At 43.6% G+C, this 18,500-nt stretch overlaps 2 protein-coding genes across 4 annotated transcripts; both read left to right on the top strand.

Moving 5' to 3' along the window:
• Positions 1-6,999: 6,999 nt before the first annotated feature.
• Positions 7,000-10,907, top strand: LOC112877899 (trihelix transcription factor ASR3-like). 2 transcript variants are annotated; one of them, XM_025942275.1, is made up of 3 exons: positions 7,000-7,830; positions 8,454-8,495; positions 10,061-10,907. In XM_025942275.1, the coding sequence occupies exons 1-3, from the start codon at positions 7,119-7,121 to the stop codon at positions 10,354-10,356; spliced, it is 1,050 nt and encodes a 349-aa protein (XP_025798060.1). In that variant the 5' UTR covers positions 7,000-7,118; the 3' UTR covers positions 10,357-10,907. The 2 variants fall into 2 exon arrangements, with proteins under 2 accessions (XP_025798060.1, XP_025798066.1); XM_025942281.1 differs by having other exon boundaries at positions 7,011-7,830; positions 10,064-10,907.
• Positions 10,908-11,426: 519 nt separating this feature from the next.
• LOC112886352 (RING finger protein 10) lies at positions 11,427-17,493 on the top strand. Of its 2 annotated transcripts, none has more exons than XM_025952243.1 (9): positions 11,427-11,702; positions 12,980-13,026; positions 13,138-14,400; positions 14,502-14,590; positions 15,224-15,326; positions 15,422-15,526; positions 16,387-16,510; positions 16,730-16,891; positions 16,990-17,493. In XM_025952243.1, the coding sequence occupies exons 1-9, from the start codon at positions 11,522-11,524 to the stop codon at positions 17,154-17,156; spliced, it is 2,241 nt and encodes a 746-aa protein (XP_025808028.1). In that variant the 5' UTR covers positions 11,427-11,521; the 3' UTR covers positions 17,157-17,493. The 2 variants fall into 2 exon arrangements, with proteins under 2 accessions (XP_025808028.1, XP_025808020.1); XM_025952235.1 differs by having other exon boundaries at positions 11,427-11,771.
• Positions 17,494-18,500: the final 1,007 nt, after the last annotated feature.

The following is an 18,500-nucleotide window of genomic DNA, read 5'->3' as shown; positions in this document are numbered from 1 at the left end:
GGAGCCGCGTGGTCGGCCGCTCGGCGCAAGAGAACGAAACCAGCCAGGTGCAATCGTGCGGAAGCGATGAATCACAGCAATGACAGCAACAGGGACCGGAGGTGGGGACAGCGATTATTGGAGCGCAGGGAGCAGATGCAGCGATCGCAAGCAGGGAGCCGGCGGCGGCAGGCGACGCGCCGCTGCGGCTGCGATGCGAGGAAAATGGCGCGCAAGGACGATGGAAAGCGCCGCGATGCAATTTGGTGCTGAACTGGCGCGAAGTCATGGATTGGGAGTGCCGAGGGTGGGTGGAAATCTGGCCACGGAAGGGGTATGTTTTGGACGTGCGAATAAATTGAGAGTTGATTTTAGAAATGGTTAGAGACTGTTTTTATTGATCACGACTAAAATTAAGTTATTGGAAGTAGATTTTAGATACTCTTGGAGATGCTTTTAGATTTCTTTAAAAAACAGTATATTTATAGGCACGCACCATGTACATATAATATACAAATATCTATAAGAGTTCGGATTGTCGGATATTAAGATTGACGAAACCAATGAAAATTTTATGGTATTAAATTCTATACCACATTATTAATTTTGCTGATATGACGAGGAAAGAGCAGGAATAAGTTTTCATGGAATGAGAGAAGAGTTTCGTCCCCGTAGCACAATTATCTAGTTTTCAATTTTAGTAACTGTACTGTAAAACTAAGACTAGCGTAACACTAATGACATGCACATCAAGCTTTGATCGGAGAATAATAAAGTTGCCTTTTCGCGAGAAAAGGGCATGGCCGTCATGATCATGAAGCAATTAAGCTAAGTGAGCGAGCGCGGAGGCGAGGCTACTCTGCCTTGGAGTCGTCTCGCGCAACAGATCGCAGCTGCATGTTTCTTCCATTGCAGATCGCACCGTAGAAGACGACTTGATGCATTGTTGGTGATGATTAGTTGACGGACGCTTCAAGGAGGCCTCGACTCGCGATAAAGCCGAGTTCGGAACCAGCAAAATGGGCCCCTGGTTATGGGTCCGAATAGGTTGGGCCTGGGATAATAGTCTTGTCAAAACTCTAGTCAAGCATAGCACCAAGCCATTGATCATTGCTATCTCCATGGTTAATAACCCTGGGCCCTGACCCTGTTGAGGGCACTGGGAGCGATTGGCCGACAATCCTTCCTTGTAGTGAAGCCGCGCAGGGACGAACTGTGGATGGGCCGCCCATGGGCGGGTGGTAGGATGGTCATAAAATAAGTAGCAAACCAGAGCTCGTAGTACGAAATCCGGGCTCCGTGTAGCTACACACTGCTGCAGCTGAACTTTTCTGAATAAATTCCTTCCTACCCTCGCGCAAGGATTTCTCAAAGTGGACAGCCTTTTCATTCCCTCACGCTTTTTTTCTTCTTCTTCTGATTATTATTATTATTCTCTGTTTTTCTTTTCGCAAGGAACCTGGCTTTTCATTGACGTGGCAAGCATGGACACTGCATCTCTGCACCACCGTGTTGCGTTGTGGGTGGCCCTAATCCACCCACTAATAATATGGATCAGAGGCAAAGGCAACGCAGGGCACAATCATTGTATTGTTAGCTCAGGGGTGTGTGTAGACCCATCCATGCCTATTGGGATATCATTGTTCATCCCTAGCTCCAACTCCAAGTGCATCCCTTAAAAATATGCCCGGATCCCCTAAAGCACTTGCTGCTTCCATCTCCTGTCCAAAATGTGGTGGTGATGACTGATGGCCGAGGGGCATCATGCATTCAGCTACACTGATCCACACATGCACATGCCACACTGCACCAACACTGGTGACGGTTCTTCCAAATGCCATCTCTGCCCCCACGATGCCGCCGGCCTCCTTTAGAGTGATCAGGCAGGGACTACAATTAAACAAGTGCATGCCCCAGAACGCTATGCCGTTAGCATTAGCGTTGCGTGAGGTCAGACTGTCAGTACAGGGATAAGCAGCGCCAGATACACGTAAGCTTACACAAAAGAAGCCAACTAGGATCAAGCTGTATTTCCTCAGCAGACTTGTCTTTTTTCCCCTTAGAAAAAGAAAATCAGGAAGGTCCTTTCTCTTTCAGGAATACGCTCGAAATTAAATGTATGGTTCCACGGCTTTATGCTCTCCAGTTAAACAGGTATACAAGGAATAAATTGTATATATGTATATACCGTGGAACTGAGGAAACTACTCCTTCCGTTCTTAAATAAACAATATTCCAGAACAAGCTAATTATTTTTAGAAAACAACATCGTTTATTTAGCAATGGAGAGAGTACCTGATTTCACATACAAAAAAAGTTACACATTACTTTTCTACCTTAAGAACTGATGCAACAAAGGACATGTCTTTGTTAGCTATTTAAAAGAAGAAAGTTTTGCGATAAATTGATCTGAACAGAGGTGGCTTATTAATGGAGTGACAAATCATACATTCACCAAAGTTAACGAATCATATCATGTACCGTTTGGGAAGGCTACTCCCAAAACAACTTCATCGGTCAAGCCAAAAAAAAAAGTGACTTCATCTAGCTTCTAGTTTATTTTTTACCTCAGCTTACAAAATGACTTCACGCTATATTGTCTTGATTTGCGCAAAACAGGTGAAGCCGAAGCCAGTAAAATCCCTACCAAACGGGCTCTTAATACATTCACCAAATTGATCCGACATCAGAATGGGAAAGAGCGCTAACACATAGAAATTCGTGGAAAAATCTTTCCCCTTTTAGTGGTTAAATCTTGTACTGAAACTCACATGACATGTTAGTAAATAATCTTCTTTTTTCTGTTTGCCAAATTATATATATCGAAATTAAGTGGGTGCATTGTTAATTTGTAATACTTAATTGATCTCACAACGTTTTGGCTAGCGAGTCTTTGAAATTTCTCGTTTGGTGGTTAACCATAACTTTCGAAACCCCCCTCCTTTTAACCTGTCAACGCATAACGCATCTCACGGGATCAAGTAAACAAGGGGTTAATCCTCACATCGTCAACATAAGAAAGGATTACAAGACACCAACAAGTGAGGCACTAACCATGCGTCGACCTCTCCCGCAAGATCACCCTATTTTTCTAGAAAAAACGGGGCCCCATTCCATCACCCACTTATTCCCGCGATGCAGCACCCTTCCCCACACGGGGGCACTTGCGTTTTCTGCAAATGGGAATCTCGGCATCCAGGGAAAGAGGTCATGATCTCAATCCCATGGACTTGCTTGTATACATCTATGCGTCCATACGAGGGGGGTTGCGCAGCAGCCTCTTCTAGTGGCTGAAAGGGCAAAGGCCCCTTTGGTCACGCAAAAAAGCAGAAGTTGACACTGAAAGTTACACTGCAAGGATTGTGTCAACAGCCAATGTGAGGAGGCCGATCACTCAGGTCACACCTCTCGCTGGGACCTGTCTCCGTGGGCGCTGTCCTTTTGGGATCATGCCCCCATCTTTCATATCTTCTCGGTGCTTTGCATTCAGTTCTCTCCTTTTCTGACCCTGGCTACAGTGGTACAGAAACGGCTACTAAACGTCAAGTGGTATCCTTACAAGTCACAAGGACATGGAGAAGGACCAAAATCGAAGAACTTCGGGGACAGCTAGTTGAAGTTGACTGAATGAAGACCCTTCAACCAAGCATATTTTGACCTCGGATTAGAGCCACCAATGCAACTACTATCTGAAATGAAAACTGCCCAAACGTTTGTTTGAATATAATTATGTACCATACATTCAAATTAAAGAACAGGCACTGCTTGATATCTGAAAAAGAAAACTTTTACCAAGCATACTTTCCAGGCAATGGCATAACACTAAAATTTATTACTATCTGAAAAAGAGGAAATCGAGACAGAATTCTTCCCAATACCAACTACCCTTGTGCTGCTAAATATGGTCTATATGCTGCAAGCATATGATGTTGGTGCCAACCAAACTGCACATCTTTTCTGGATGTAGGGGCACCAGCAGAATACAAATGGTGTAGTTGTTTACAGCCATGTTGAAAGGAACCTGGCAGTAGGTGAGGTCAATTCGGCCCCATATAAGATTGAAATGGACCTCCCAAAAATTTTAAAGGGGCAGGCCAGGGACAGCTAAACCAATACTGGCCCTAATTATATAAACTTGCATAGGTGAGGCCCAGCCTTCCTCTAGCAGGTATCTTGGCATGAGATGGAGTACACCAAGTCGCCCAATACAATAATTTCGGCAATACCGCCGATTGTGTGTCACCACACGCACCACAACAGGCCTGATGACCTATTTTTTTCTTTTTCGCTGAGGCTAGCTGAAAATGATCATAGGCCAGCGGAAAGGACAGTTCATGATGAGCCTAATCGCCCAATTTCACTAGCTTTCCAGCTACATGTTTCTGATTGTCTCTGTCTAGCTAGCAGTACAAATGTAACCAGAGGTTTGCACCACAAAGCCCATCTTGTTTGCTATTTTTGCCCTATAATTGACATGTATAAAGGCAACAAGGCTACATGTATCTTTTCTCAAAATCAATTGTAAAACTTTTTCACTGATTTTTAATTTCAAGAGTGCAATTTATACAAAAAATCTAGCATCGTATCCCAGGATATATAGCATCTTTGCATGGCTATCGTCCATTTATGCGAGCACTACGAGCAAGCTTGCTTAATGGCCTACTAGCTTACCACTGTAAACTGTTCCAGTAGAACTAAGTGAGGCTAACAAACACTTAACCCCTGTGTTTTGCGACACATAACCAAGCGCATCTTCCCCTAAACCACCCCTCCCGGATAGACACGTGTCGCGATAAATCATCTCAAAGCGCGGACACAAATAGTCCTGTCAATTCTTTTCAGGTGCCTGCTGTAAAAGGATCCAAAAACCCTTCGGGGGACAAAAAAAAACGAGAAGAATTATCGCATCACGGCGATGGAGACCGTTGGGAGGCCGCCTATTGTCGTGCTCTAATCACAGGTCCTAATCGCACAATAAATTAATCCACCTCCCTTAAGGCACCACCACTCCTTGCAATTGCAAGGCCACCCCACCATTGGTTTCTTCTTTCTATCCAAAAAGTTTTTTTTTTCTCTCTCTCACCCAGGAAGGAAAACCCTTGAATTGAAGCACCTTTTGCCTGTTACATCATGGTGGACATAGGAGGATGCATCATGCATGGGCACTTGGTATTGGGCACCGATTCCCTATCTTCAGCCCCAACTAACCCTCTCGTGTAGCCTGCCGCCTCTAGCTCCATCTTCCTTTCATTTTTTCCCGTGTCCCATGGAGGTAGCTCATACAAAATTATTTGAGTATGTATAGATATGAGAAAAAAATAGGAATGGGTTAAGCTAGATCAAAGTTGTAAAGTCATTTATTTGGCGTTTTATTAAGGATCCGTTTGGCAGAGCTTTAACCCTAACATCACGCAGAATTCGAAGATCATAAGAATTTTAAAGTTGCTGCCTTTTTATTAGCTCATTTCGAATCAATCCCATCATTATGCATGTCCACCGATGGCTAGTTTGACAGCATGCCACTTGTACCTTGTGGGCTTGTGGCGAACAACATGTTTCAAGCCTTCAAGAACCTCTCTCTACACATCACGTGGGACTTTTGGGGATTTTCTACCGTTATATCTGGTGGCTCCAAAGTTGTTGACGCCTTAAGGATGGCTATAGTAATCAATCTCTTTGTGTGAGGGTGAATGCATGCAATCCTAATACATAATCACTATAACTTAGTTGTTCTGTACTAAGGTTTCCTCTCTGCTTAAATAACAAAAAATGCTGAAATTATTGGTGTTCCTGGATCTGTGAAATTGCCAAAAAAAAATATGACACGAAAAATACAAAAAAATACAGGGAATGCCAGGGGCCATTTGGAATCTCTTTAATACGATTCACGCACCAAAAGCTGGCTGGCCAGCGTGGCCACATTGCCGGCCATCGGATCGGCCAGGCGGGTGGCCTAGATCTTGCAAGTTCCGATCGATTTGTAAAAAAGTTCTCAGATTTTAGATAAATCAACCCGCAGTCCGATCTCATGTAATTTTATGAAAAAGCTCGTAACTTTTCTCAAAATCAACCCGTACTCCAACCTTCCCGGTTTAGAAAAATTTGCAAAGACAACCTTATGTTTTCAGAAAATCAACTCGCCGTTCTGGTCCTCTCTCAGAAATACTTTTAGAAAAACTCTCGAATTTTAATTAAATCAAACCACGATTCGTTCCGTCCGTTACTTCTACACGAGCAATATTATATGTACAATTTGAATACCAAAACATGTTGAAATCAAAAGTTGTTCAATATAGAATTTGATAAAAATTCAAAAACTACAACTTCATTGTAGAGCAAATTTTAAAATTCAAAATGCTTCGGCATTTCGTTTGCACAAATACTTGCATGCGATCCGTCGTACCTACGGTATGGACACCAAAACGTCTTCAAATTAAAATGTATTCAATGCAAGAGTTGCTAAGAATTTCAAAATCTATAGCTTTATTATATACTACAGTTTTAAATTCAAAGCGCTTTTACAATTCATCCATATAACTATTTACGTAAGATCCATTCTACCTACGATTCGGACACCGAAACGTCTTTACATCAACAAATTTTAAATATAAAAATTCTCAAAATTTCAAAGCCAAAAGCTTTGATACACAAATTTTTTTTAAAATAAATGACAACCAAAAATACTATAACAAAAAACACTAAATATAAAAAATATAGTTCCATTTCCATAAAAATAATAATATCCTACTTAAATAGTAGTGTCACGACAACAGAGAGTTCAAAATATAAACCAAGTATAACAACGAGCTGCAGATCATACAATAATTACTACTCAACATATAAACTAAAATCTGTATCAAAACGACACGAAATACTCATGTCACATCTCACATGAGTGAGTGCCTAATTAAACGCCATTTTCTCCCTAATCCCTTGCTTAAGTAAGACACAGCCCTCTCTCTCTCCCCTCGCGCTCCTTGTGCTTTGCTTTCTCTTCCCCTCCCCACGCGTCCCTTCCCTCCCTCCTCTCCTCCCTTTCTCTCTCCTACCGTCGTTAACCCTCCGTTACACCACCCGCCTCACGCCGTCACGTCAACTTCCGCCACAAAAGCACGCGCCTCCCGTGCCCAGCCCCCGGCATGTCCAACGCCGGCGACCCCGCCGGCGCCGCGGCGGCGGCCGCGGCCACCCCATCGGGGCGCGCGCCGAGGCTGCCGCGGTGGACGCGGCAGGAGATACTGGTGCTCATCGAGGGCAAGCGCATGGTGGAGGGCCGCGGCGGGCGCGGCGGGAGGGGCCGCCTGGCGGCGGCTGCGGCCGCGGCCGCGGCGTCGGCGTCCGGGGGGGAGGCCGCGGCGGCGGCGGCGCTGGAGCCCAAGTGGGCCGCGGTGGCCGAGTACTGCCGGCGGCACGGCGTCGAGCGGGGCCCCGTGCAGTGCCGGAAGCGCTGGAGCAACCTTGCCGGCGACTACAAGAAGATCAAGGAGTGGGAGCGGGCCGCGGCGGCCTCGCGCGAGCCGTCGTTCTGGGCCATGCGCAACGACGCGCGCAGGGAGCGCCGGCTCCCGGGGTTCTTCGACCGCGAGGTGTACGACATACTCGAGGGCCGGGGGCGGGCGATCCTCGGCAGTCGGTCCGCCGGGAATGCCGCAGAAGAGGAGGAGGCGGTGGCGGCGGTTCGCGTCGAGGAAGAGAAGGAGGCGGGGCCGGCGGAGGCCGTGTTTGACAGTGGCCGTCCGGCCACGGAGGAGGCGTTGTTCTCGGAGGACGAGGAGGAGGAAGAAGAGGAGGCACCGGCGGCGGCTCCTCCTCCTCTTCCGCCACAGCCGGTGATCGCTGTACCGGTGTCAGGTGAGCTGCTCGTTGACTCATAGTGCTAAAATTGCGTGCTTTTCCTCTATATAAAGTTGCGTTATTCGCCGATTTGCTGCCTCCCCATGCTTGCAGTGTTTGACTCTTTCATGAATTCGAGTTCATCTTGCTTTTTAATGATATAAATCAAATCTTTTCAATTGCGACTTCGTTTTGCCGCTGTTTGTTAGAGGTAAAAGGTGGGAAGCTTTCTGGTAATCTGGTTCATGTCCACGCTAAAACTGAGGTATTGATGTTTACTGCTCCAAACTTGTAAACGCAAGAGCTTTCTTCTGATTGGACAGACTATTCAGTACTATCTGGTTATGAGATGTATCTGTGTTCTTTGTTTTGGTGCTTTGACTTGGTGCAAAATTTCAGTTCTTGGTGCTGTTTTTTCCTTTCTGCAGAAAAATTCAGCAGTTGCTCTGCGCTGGATGTTTCAGTTTAATAACCATTTAGGTCTAGTGGAATATAAACTCGAGAACGCAGCTTGGCAACTTTCTTTGGTTCTTCTCTTAGTTCTGATTGTGTTCGTTAGGCGTACTTGCTTCTTGTCTTGTCAATTTCATTGGTAGGTCCATTGATTTGTCTTGATTAATTTCTTGTGTCCTCCGTTTCAGAGAAGCCTGAGGCATCAAGGCAACAACAGAGCGCTGAGCAAGGTACTTTGACTTTTACTCCATTTAGTGGTTTCTAGTTTCCTTTATATTCCCTTGTATCTCACTTGCAGCATTGCTGAAGATACTTTACTGTTCCATTGGGTTCATTAGCCTACTGTGTGCATATTAGGAATAGTCGAGTGTTACATTAGTGCTGAATGTTGTGATTTAGCAATTATAACTACAGCATGCGGCAGATGCACACTTTTTCATTATTGAAATTCACTTTGTACATGAAGTTTCAAGTTTATCAGCAAGGCTGCAGTAGAATGGTACTGTAGAATGTCCTTGTCTGCATAACTAATGTGAACTGTATCATCATCGAACCATTGTTAAAATAGACATTACAAACTCACGTTGCTATATGGCCGTGGGGTCGCTGAAACCAATCTGATACTGTGCTAGAGTGCCAGCTTATACGAAAGTGCAAGCAACTGCAAATGGCAGGCTTTGGTGGTTACCATGTCCATCAAACTTTTCCGTATGGACAGTTCTGGAACACGGTTATCAGTTCCTTTCTCTTTGATGTCTACATTTCCAAATTCAAATATTCAAAATGATCAGTTTTAGTTTTTTTAATAATTGATTAGTGCACATAAAGAAATACCTCAATTGTGGTATAGTTTATGTCAGATCATTGGCTTTAAGCTTTGTCATAAACTGTTGAAGAGTTTAATGGTGTTATGTTCGATCTAGATATTTTCATTGGCGGTTCTAGTTACTGTATTTGCATCCACTTAAATGCTCACCTTTATGTGGTACATACTTTGACACTTCAACTAGATTCTTTCATTTTGGCTCATGTGGAGAAAGTTTGTTGTTAGTGGCAAGCTACTGACAGAGAACCTATGGAGCGCTGGCTTAAAATGGGTAAAGAGCTTCCACAATGATGTTAGAAAAGAGTGAGCACTGAGCAGCCGAGATGTAAACAGGAAAGAACTGAAGGTCATAGGCATACACATTTTAATTTTCAAAGAAAGTTTATATATGTACAATGATGGTAATATCTACAGATGTGGTATGCATACTCTATAAAAGTAAAGGAGAATAGGCTCATGTCTTGTTTGTTATAATAGCGCACATATAAACATATTTTTTGCAGGTATACATATGTTAATTTTTGACATAGCATACATCTATGCATATAATTGTGGAAGTGCACAGATCAGAAATGGTGTGACTGACATGTGTAGATTTGCTATTCTGGATCCATTTTCTTTTTTGACAAATTGGGATGATTGGTTTGGCCTATCACTGTTTGCAAATTTTGAAATGATGTGAATGGGACATACCAATGTTACATTCCTAGGTGTCATATTAGCGAATGATGGATTATTATATGCTTTTTCTTGTCCGTAGAGCAACTCTGAAATGTCAAATGGCGACAGAACATGCATGACAAAGAAACTATATTCATTTCACTTTTGGACGCTGTACTTTCTTTTAAAGATAGTAACTGGGTTGTAAACTTTGTAAACTTTTAAACCATGCATGCTCATTGTACTTATTATCTGTAAGGATGAGTTAAAAAAGCTAAAACACATTGAGATATAATGGGTTCTCTGAAGCAGGCACGTCGAAAGACAAACAGCCTGTGCAAAGCACTGAGAGGGATGCACCGGCTCAGCAGGGTGGGCAGAAGAGGCCGCGGACTGACGAAGAAGCTGGAGAAGGCACAACAGACCTGCAGAGTAAGCTGATTGAGATCCTAGACCGGAACAGCCGGATGGTGGCGGCACAGCTGGAGGCGCAGAACCAGAACTGTGAGCTAGACAGGGAGCAGAGGAAAGACCAAGCTAACAGCCTAGTTCTTGTGCTCGGCAGGCTTGCAGACGCCCTTGGCAGGATCGCAGATAAGCTATAATCAGTCAATCACCTAGGTGTATATTTACCCTACAAAAAGATGACATTTGTAAGTGAATGTACAGATTGGTGTAGGGCTATTGGCATTCAATTCTTTTTGGGCTGGTTCTGGAAATTATGTCAGAAACCTGTATTGGGGGGGGGGGGGGGGGTGGGGTGGGGGGTGCTGTGTTATATAGGGAGATGAGGTTTATAGCATTCGAATGATCTGGACTAGCAGAATTCAGTTGCGTATCTGCGGTGGATTCTTGGAAGTAATTACTCTCAGCAATGCAATTGTGTATAGTTGAGCTCTGGTGGTGGTTGTGCATGTGTGCATCTGATGTGTACTCGAGAATAAATTCTAGTTGTCTGACTTCTATGAGCAACTTTGTCAGCACTAGTGGTCAAGACTCATGAGAGATGCCAATCCTGTTGCTTACCAAGTCATATAGTTGAAGTGAGCAAAATTTTCAGCTTCAGGAGCTAACCTTGTTGAGGGAATGCTGTATCCTATATTCTCATCTTGTAAAGGGACTCCTACATCTGATTTGTTCAGATAATATATCTGAACTGCTGCGATTGTAATGCAAAATGTTGAGATTGTTAAAAACATATACAAAATATGTTACTCTATCCGTTACAAAATGTAGGATCACAAAATGTAAGAATCTTGTTATATACTCATACCTCTCTAACCAATTTTGTAGAAAATATACTAACATCTGATGCAGGGGGTGTTAAGCGCAAGCAAATCTAATGGGCCTGATCCATTCGGCCCTTCACCGCCTCCTCCGGTCCGGCCCACACATCATCGTCACGTGCAAAACCACGCGGCCCTATCACGGAGTTTTCGATTCCCCGACCCAACCGCATATCCTACACCTGCCTCCCATATCCTCACATCTACCACCAAGCGCATGGACCCAGTCTATAGACTTGTGCAACACCTAGTTGACTAACTTGTGGGCCCGGAGTCCATACCCGCCCCTTGTCTCCCTCCACGTGTCCTGGTCCACGTGAGCGCGGCCTTGCCTGCCTTGCGCCCAAGCCCCGGTGAGCCTACCACGCATCGACCGTATTAATCCCACGCCGCCGTGTCCCCGACCCCGCGCCACCGCTCTCCCCGTCGCCGCCGACCGACCGAGCCGCCGCTCACCCACCCCCACGAGCTCCCGCGCGGGTTCATGTCCATCTCCCCACGCGAACGCACCGGAGGATCCTATTACCCGCGCGCGCCCAACCCTACCCCTAGCCCGCAGCATGGCACCGAACGACGCCGCCACGGCCGCCGCTCCCCTCCGGCAACCGTCTCGCCGCCCGGCGCCGCCGCGGCGCCCGGCGCCGGAGGCAGTGGCGCGAGCTCCGGTGAGCTTTTCCTTCGGGGGCAGCTGGCCTCGCTCTCTCGTTCCCCTGCGCCCGCAGATGGATTGCCCGGTGAGGTTGGATCTAGGTTCTGTTGGTTAGTTTGGGAGCCACCAGCTCTGCTGGGGGTTTGGTTTGATGACGTGCCGTTGAGTGGCTGGTGCCGCCCGTGCGTTGTCTGAACTGAAGCTTGGAGGGAATTTTTGCCCCCTAGCAAGTTTACTATTTCTCTTTTATTCTTAGGGATTGGAGTTTCCAGTGGCTTAGCTCATGTGACATGAATTCTAGGTTCCGTACTGAGCTGGGAATGGTTTGATAGCCTGGAGCCAATTTTTTTTGGCATGCTTAAATGGCTAAATGCTCTCGGGAAGCTTGGCCAAACGTAACAGTAATAGAGTTGCTAGATTGTTACTACTACTACTAGCTTCGATGGAATTCGGATGCAAAACATTGCTGAGTTTCTGTCTATTGTGTTGAAAGATAGGATAGATTCTGGCACCCAGGTGTTAGTATTTTTCATTGGAACTCGATCTTATCCGGCAGAAAATATGATCGCAGATATGATTTATGATGGAAAATTAACCATTGTTTCTCCATGATATTTCATGTTCATGCATATGGTCAAGATTGGTGAGCTTAACTCTATGTATGACCATGATCCAATTCATTGCACTAACAATAAGATTGTCTACCTAATGTACAGATCATAGAGGTCTAAGTCTGACCATATTTTGCAGATCAGCGCACTGCTGGCTAAAATTCATATTCAATGTTTACCTGATTCATTCAAGTTACAAACTCATATTGATTGTCTTATGGTTTGATCAACATTGGCTTATAATCGATATGGTTTTAACCCTACTGTCGATTCTTTTAGTGCTAGCGAAACAATATGCTGCTGAAGCTTTAGTGTTAGCATTTTGAATTTTGAACGGTTTGTTTCATATGGATATCACCTAGTGCAGTACTGATAGTGGAAGTGATTGTGAATATTCCTATGACAATGAAGACACTTGGCTTCAATTTGCTTGTTAATTTCCTTTAAAGTTGTTTTATTCATGCTGTTATGGTTCCTGGGCATTTCATTATGCTTTCTCTGTTATTTCAATTTAACAACTTGGTTGTTGTTAAAATCTTAAATCATCATTTTCGTTGTCTGCTTGTCAGACAAGCTGTACGCATAACTTGTCGTAATATTCTGTTCTCATTGTTGATTCCTTGCTAATTTTAAGCTCTCCTGTTTCCAGAATAACCTTTATAATGCAATTCATATTTTGCAGACCCAGCAGACCCAGCTATCAGAAAATCTATCAATGCTCCCGAAAAGGTGAAGTGCCTGTGGAGCTTATTGCCATTTTCATCTTCTTTTCTGTGTATATTGGCTTTAAATACTCCAGTTGACATTCTTAACTTATCGATAAAATGCATTAACTTTCAGGTAGTTGGATTTAGAATCTCTGGGGAAGAGAATGATACATGTACTCAAGAGGTTGGCAATATTTCAGAATGCCACTCTTCTGAACAGGGGAATTTGGGTTTCCCTGTAGACAGTGTCAGCTCAGTTAGGACATATCCTGAGAGAACCGAAATGGTGGGATCTCTTCAGCCTGACCATTTGGCTTCAGGTTCTACTGGACTTCAGGGTAATGGGACTCAGATGGCTGCTAGGAAGAGTCAAGCCGTGAATGCTAATCATCTACTGAACTTCCAGTATGATCCTATTTCTCGGCCACAGACTAGAGGCCCTAGAACGTATCCTCCCAGAAGACAAAGGAAGATCAAACCTTACAACAAAGACCTGTTCCTCCAAGCAAACTATAAATTTGTTGTGTTGGATACTGGGAATTACCAGATTGAATCAATGGATCCTGATAAGATGCTTCAGTGGGAAGATATTATCTGTGTAAGATTCTATAGCCCTTCTGAGGTACAATGCCCTATTTGCTTGGAGAGCCCATTGTGCCCACAGATCACATCATGTGGACATATATACTGCTTTGCATGCATTTTACGTTATCTAACAATGGGCAAAGAGGATTACAAAGGTGAATGCTTTAAGAAGTGTCCTCTGTGTTTCATGATGGTGTCAACAAAGGAGTTGTATACCATACATATTACTCAAGTTCAGAATTTCCGTGCTGGTGACACTGCTACATTTACACTTCTGAGCCGGTCAAGAAATTCTCTCACTCCTTCTATTAAAAGCACCTCCAGTGAATGTTGTTTAGCAGATGAAGTTCAATGTAATGTTTTCTCAAAGTTTATTTTGACATCTGATGTGGAGTTATCTGTTCGAGAGGCAAAATCAGATCTTACTGATTGGTTGCATATGGCCGACTTGGGCCTGGTTGATGACCTGGAGAAACTTCCATATGTTTCTGCTGCTTTGGAACAACTGGAAGAAAGGATGAAATATTGGACTGAGTACAGAAATTATGGTTGTAGCCCTCCACTGAAAGATAGCTTCTCTCCTGGATCTAGTTACAAGTCTAGAAACTCTTTTGATGTGAATACTTCTCACCAGAACAATGGGCACAAGATTTCCCCTGTTTCAGATAGAGATATGGTCAGTGGTATTTCGGCACTCTCTATGTCTCCTGAGTCAAACAAAAGCTCTGATAAAGGAGCATTATCCAAGATGAATGAGAAATGTACCACCACCACTGATTCAAATGAACACGACTTGTACACATTTTACCAGGTCTGAGATTTTCAGACTCTTTAGTGCTAATGATTTTTCCAAGTTGAAGGCTTGGAGCTTCATATATTCAGGGTTCATGATGGTTATAAATCTTGTTGCAGGTGTCGGATGGCCAACACCTAATTCTTCATCCACTAAACATGAGATGTCTTCTAAACCATTTTGGAGGTTCTGATATGCTCCCACCTAGGTAATGTGATCTTTGTTTATTCCCAGAAAGTTTGAGCCCTATTATTTACATACAAGTGCAACTCTAGTATGATAGTGTAACTTTCATTCTAATTGAGCAATGACCTCAAGATATTGAACATGGAATGCACTTATCGAGTCTAGCAATCCAATTTACCTAAATGTCCAGTCCAAGAATACTGTACGGCATACACTTCACCTGTGACAGTTCAGTTTTTAGTGGGAGGGCTTGACGCTTGCATAACTCTTTGCGATATTTGGTCCAGTCATAATTTTTTTTTGTGCTTAGGGTTCTCACAAAAGGCATGTGAATCATTAAACTGAATGTATGATGTTAGTTGTCTTAAGCCAATTATCAAATTTCTCATTCCATCATTCCTGTTTCCAGTTAATTTTGCTGTAGCCTTGTACTTGGCTGCCAAGGAACTGTTAGGGCCAATTTCTGTGCTGCACCATATGTAGCATCTAGTTTTACTTGGATTTTCCTGTTGCGGCCCCATAAAACTTCGTCGAATAAGAACATGGTTCGAAATGCTATGACCATGCTGATATCTTGGACACTGTAATACTGGTGTGGTTTCTGATTAGTGCTTGAATCATGTTAAATTTACTGATTTAGCTAACTTGTGCACAGAATAACTGGAAAAATTTTGGAGCTGGAAACTGTAACACAGTCTGAGGCTATAAGGAAGCGCTATCGGTTTTTGAGCCACTTCTCATTAACAACCACATTTCAGGTAATTATTAGGTGTTCTAATTAACAGCTACTCAGATCGATTGTGAAAATCAAGTTCTGCTCTTGACCATGTCTCACATTTTACACATTATTCAGTTCTGTGAAATCGACCTGAGTGATATAGTGCCTCCTAGTTCATTGGCTCCATTCTTGGATGAAATCAAGAAGCGTGAGAAGCAAAGAAAACGAACTGCCAAGAAGGTACTGAGATTGTTGGCTGTATTGCACATTATTTTGTTGAACCATTCAGAACCATCCTGTGTATTAAAAGGTTGTAGAGACTGGGGGTCAAAACCGCCAGGTTGTTAGTGGTTATCTGGTGGAAGGCAGATGATTACAGATTTTGTTTACCAAAATTCCAAATTCAAATTTCTTGGTGTTTGAAATACGGTCATCAATTAGAAGCCAGGTTAGTAAATGCATGGGAAAACTGTTTAGGAGTAAACCAGTCAGGATTTGGAAAACTGGATCCAGAATTGATAACTGCTCAAAAGAATGCCACTTTGATTTGGCTGCGCTATGTAACAATCAAGCCCTTATGTCCGGATTTGCCAGCACTAGATTAAACCCTGAATGTATAAAGTATCAAGAGTGAGTTGATGGATTCTGTGTTTGGATCTTGGTTTTCTCATTGCTTAAGAATGGTGTTTGTACAATACCTACATGCAAATCGATCCTGTTATTGCTGAGTTTTTATCTTACTATTTGTTGGTTCTTTCCCAAAAGTAACCTGGCAAGTGCAGGACTGGATCGTGTATGGGAAGTATCCCAGCTGGGAATTGGTGAAGCCCCTGTCAACTGTTTTTTAGCAGCTTTGTCTGTTTTCAATGAAACAAATGAAACCTAGTATATGTCTAGCAAGGATGAGTGCGCAGAATCATCAGGGATGATAACTCAGTATCCACTTTAAATCACAATGCTTATTACCAACATATTGTGGACCTAATTGGTTATTTTGCACCCAGCCGTTTTCTGTAAAGTTAGTCGCAAATGGGACTATAATACAATATGAGTAGGCTTGTTTTGGCTCCTTTTCACTCTCCTGCTTTGTGTTTTTGTAGGAAGAAAGTGAGAGAGTGAAAGCTGAAGTTGCTGCTGCTGTGCAGGCATCAGCTATGCGGTTTGAGTTTACAAATTTCTCACAAAGTCACAACGATGTCATGTTCTCTCTAGATGACTTTGAAGGTAAGTTTGCAACTGGAATGACAGCAGCACTATGCCTGCAATGTTTACTGCTTGCTTTAGTTCCAGAATTCTTTGATGGAAGTTCCCTGCTGGTTGTTGATATCCTTATATTACAGTTTTCTGTTTGCACCTGGTTGCTGTCCCATTTTCCTGTCTGCTTTATCATGCATCTTGGTATATTTCCTGTTGGTACTGAATTGACATCTCTTTCCACTGAAGCTCTAGGTAACAATGCTGGGCCGTCCACGAGTCCACCAGCCAGTGAAAGAAAGCTTTTCTCTGATGTAACACGTCTGGGTTTTGCATCAGCCCAAGATTCGCCTCCCCTACGAATTGAAACTGGGGATGCAAGGGGTAAAAATGATAGCGCAAGAGACCAAGGTAGGTACCATACCTGTTTGGAGCTAGAATACTGCTCAGAATATCAGAACTTAATTTCTAATTAAGCCTCCATGTAACAATATATTCTGTTCATGCAGGGCCATCAGCGGCACCTGCATTATCATTTGCCAGCATCATATCTTCCAGTAGAGCTGCCACAGCGACCGACAACAACTCGGAGATGCAGAAAGCAAATGGCGCTGGGAAGAAGGGGAAGAAACCAACTAGAGTGCTCTTGTCAACTGGCGGTGGCCGTCGATACTGAAGGAGTAGGTACACTGGAAACGAACAGTTTGGTTGTTTCCATAGTAGATCAAAGAAATGTTTGTATAGTGCATAACCTGTACTACTTCTGTAACACCCAAGTAGTTTTAGAAGAAAAAAAACACACCCAAGTACCATCTGTTCCCCCCTCATGTTTGTGTGTGTTCCTTTTGCCACCTCTTCTGTAAGGGGTGTTCTCGCGTTGTACCACATCCTTAGACCCGGCCCATGCTAAGGGAAACCACTGCTCTGGAGCCGAGGGCAGAGAGAGGGAGAGAACCATGTAACTTGATAAATAATAATGATGGCGCCACACTATTTGCACTATTTGCTGTTAACGCCCCTGAATAGCTAGCTTATGTTTGGGCAGAAGGTTTTCTGGTCCAGGAGGGCTGGTAGTCTTTACTCTGGTTTGCTCGTGAAAGACCAGTTACCAACGGTGATGACTATTATGGGTTGCTTATCATTTTCTCGTAAATAATGGACACATAAGTCTGTTTGTTTATGATGTGGAGAGAAAAGGATGCGAAAGAGAGTGGTCGTTTCATGAGGCAACTAATTGATAAACTGAATTGTCGGACTAGATACTGTAGCTTCAGTAATACAAGTTTTATTGTTATGCAACTCACAAGGATTTCTCTTGCGATACACAGATTGGCATATTAATAAGTCACCATGAGACAACTTAGAAACAACGTATTATAGAGTTTCTATGTTAAGTTGTTTTAAAATTGCGTATCAATGCAGGGACCGCAATAACATAATTATACTTGCCCTGAGGAAAGAATATACAACTTACAACCATGTCGCTATTATCTAAAATGCCAGAAATAAAAACCTTATAGCTACGTGACTTGTGAGTGTAGTAAATCTAGCTAATTGGAGAACAAAGAGACAATCGTCTAGCTGATACCTCTATAGTTCTTCAAAGCAGATAGATTAACAAAATTATATTATTATTATTATTCTACTGGAATCCTAGTGTGTTTTCATAAATTCCTATCCTTATGAGCAATTGTGTAGCCATAGGATCGAATAAGGGGACAAGCTCCAACGACGATCACCCGTCGCCAGCTCAAGAACAAGCTCAGTTGTGTTTTCAACTTGGATGATGCGCCGTTCAAGGGTACGAGCCAATTGGGCTCGTGAAAGATGAAGCAAGCTAACGCATGCCACCTGAAGCAGCAGCAACTGTTGCTGCTAATAATAGGCTGTGCAAGACTGTTGCTCGTCGTCCTTGCTGTCGCGGTTTAAATTGCTTCCCGGTGAACTGCAGATGGAGTATCTCAGCTTTTGCACCTGCGGCAGACAAGCGCAGTGTGCATGCGATCTGCCCCCTAGCGGA

The sequence above is a fragment of the Panicum hallii genome, chromosome 1 (genome assembly GCF_002211085.1).
Source record: "Panicum hallii strain FIL2 chromosome 1, PHallii_v3.1, whole genome shotgun sequence".
In the NCBI taxonomy this organism is placed as follows: Eukaryota; Viridiplantae; Streptophyta; class Magnoliopsida; order Poales; family Poaceae; genus Panicum; species Panicum hallii.
The sequence above is the reverse complement of the archived record's forward strand: the minus strand, read 5'-3'. Positions and strand labels throughout refer to the sequence as shown.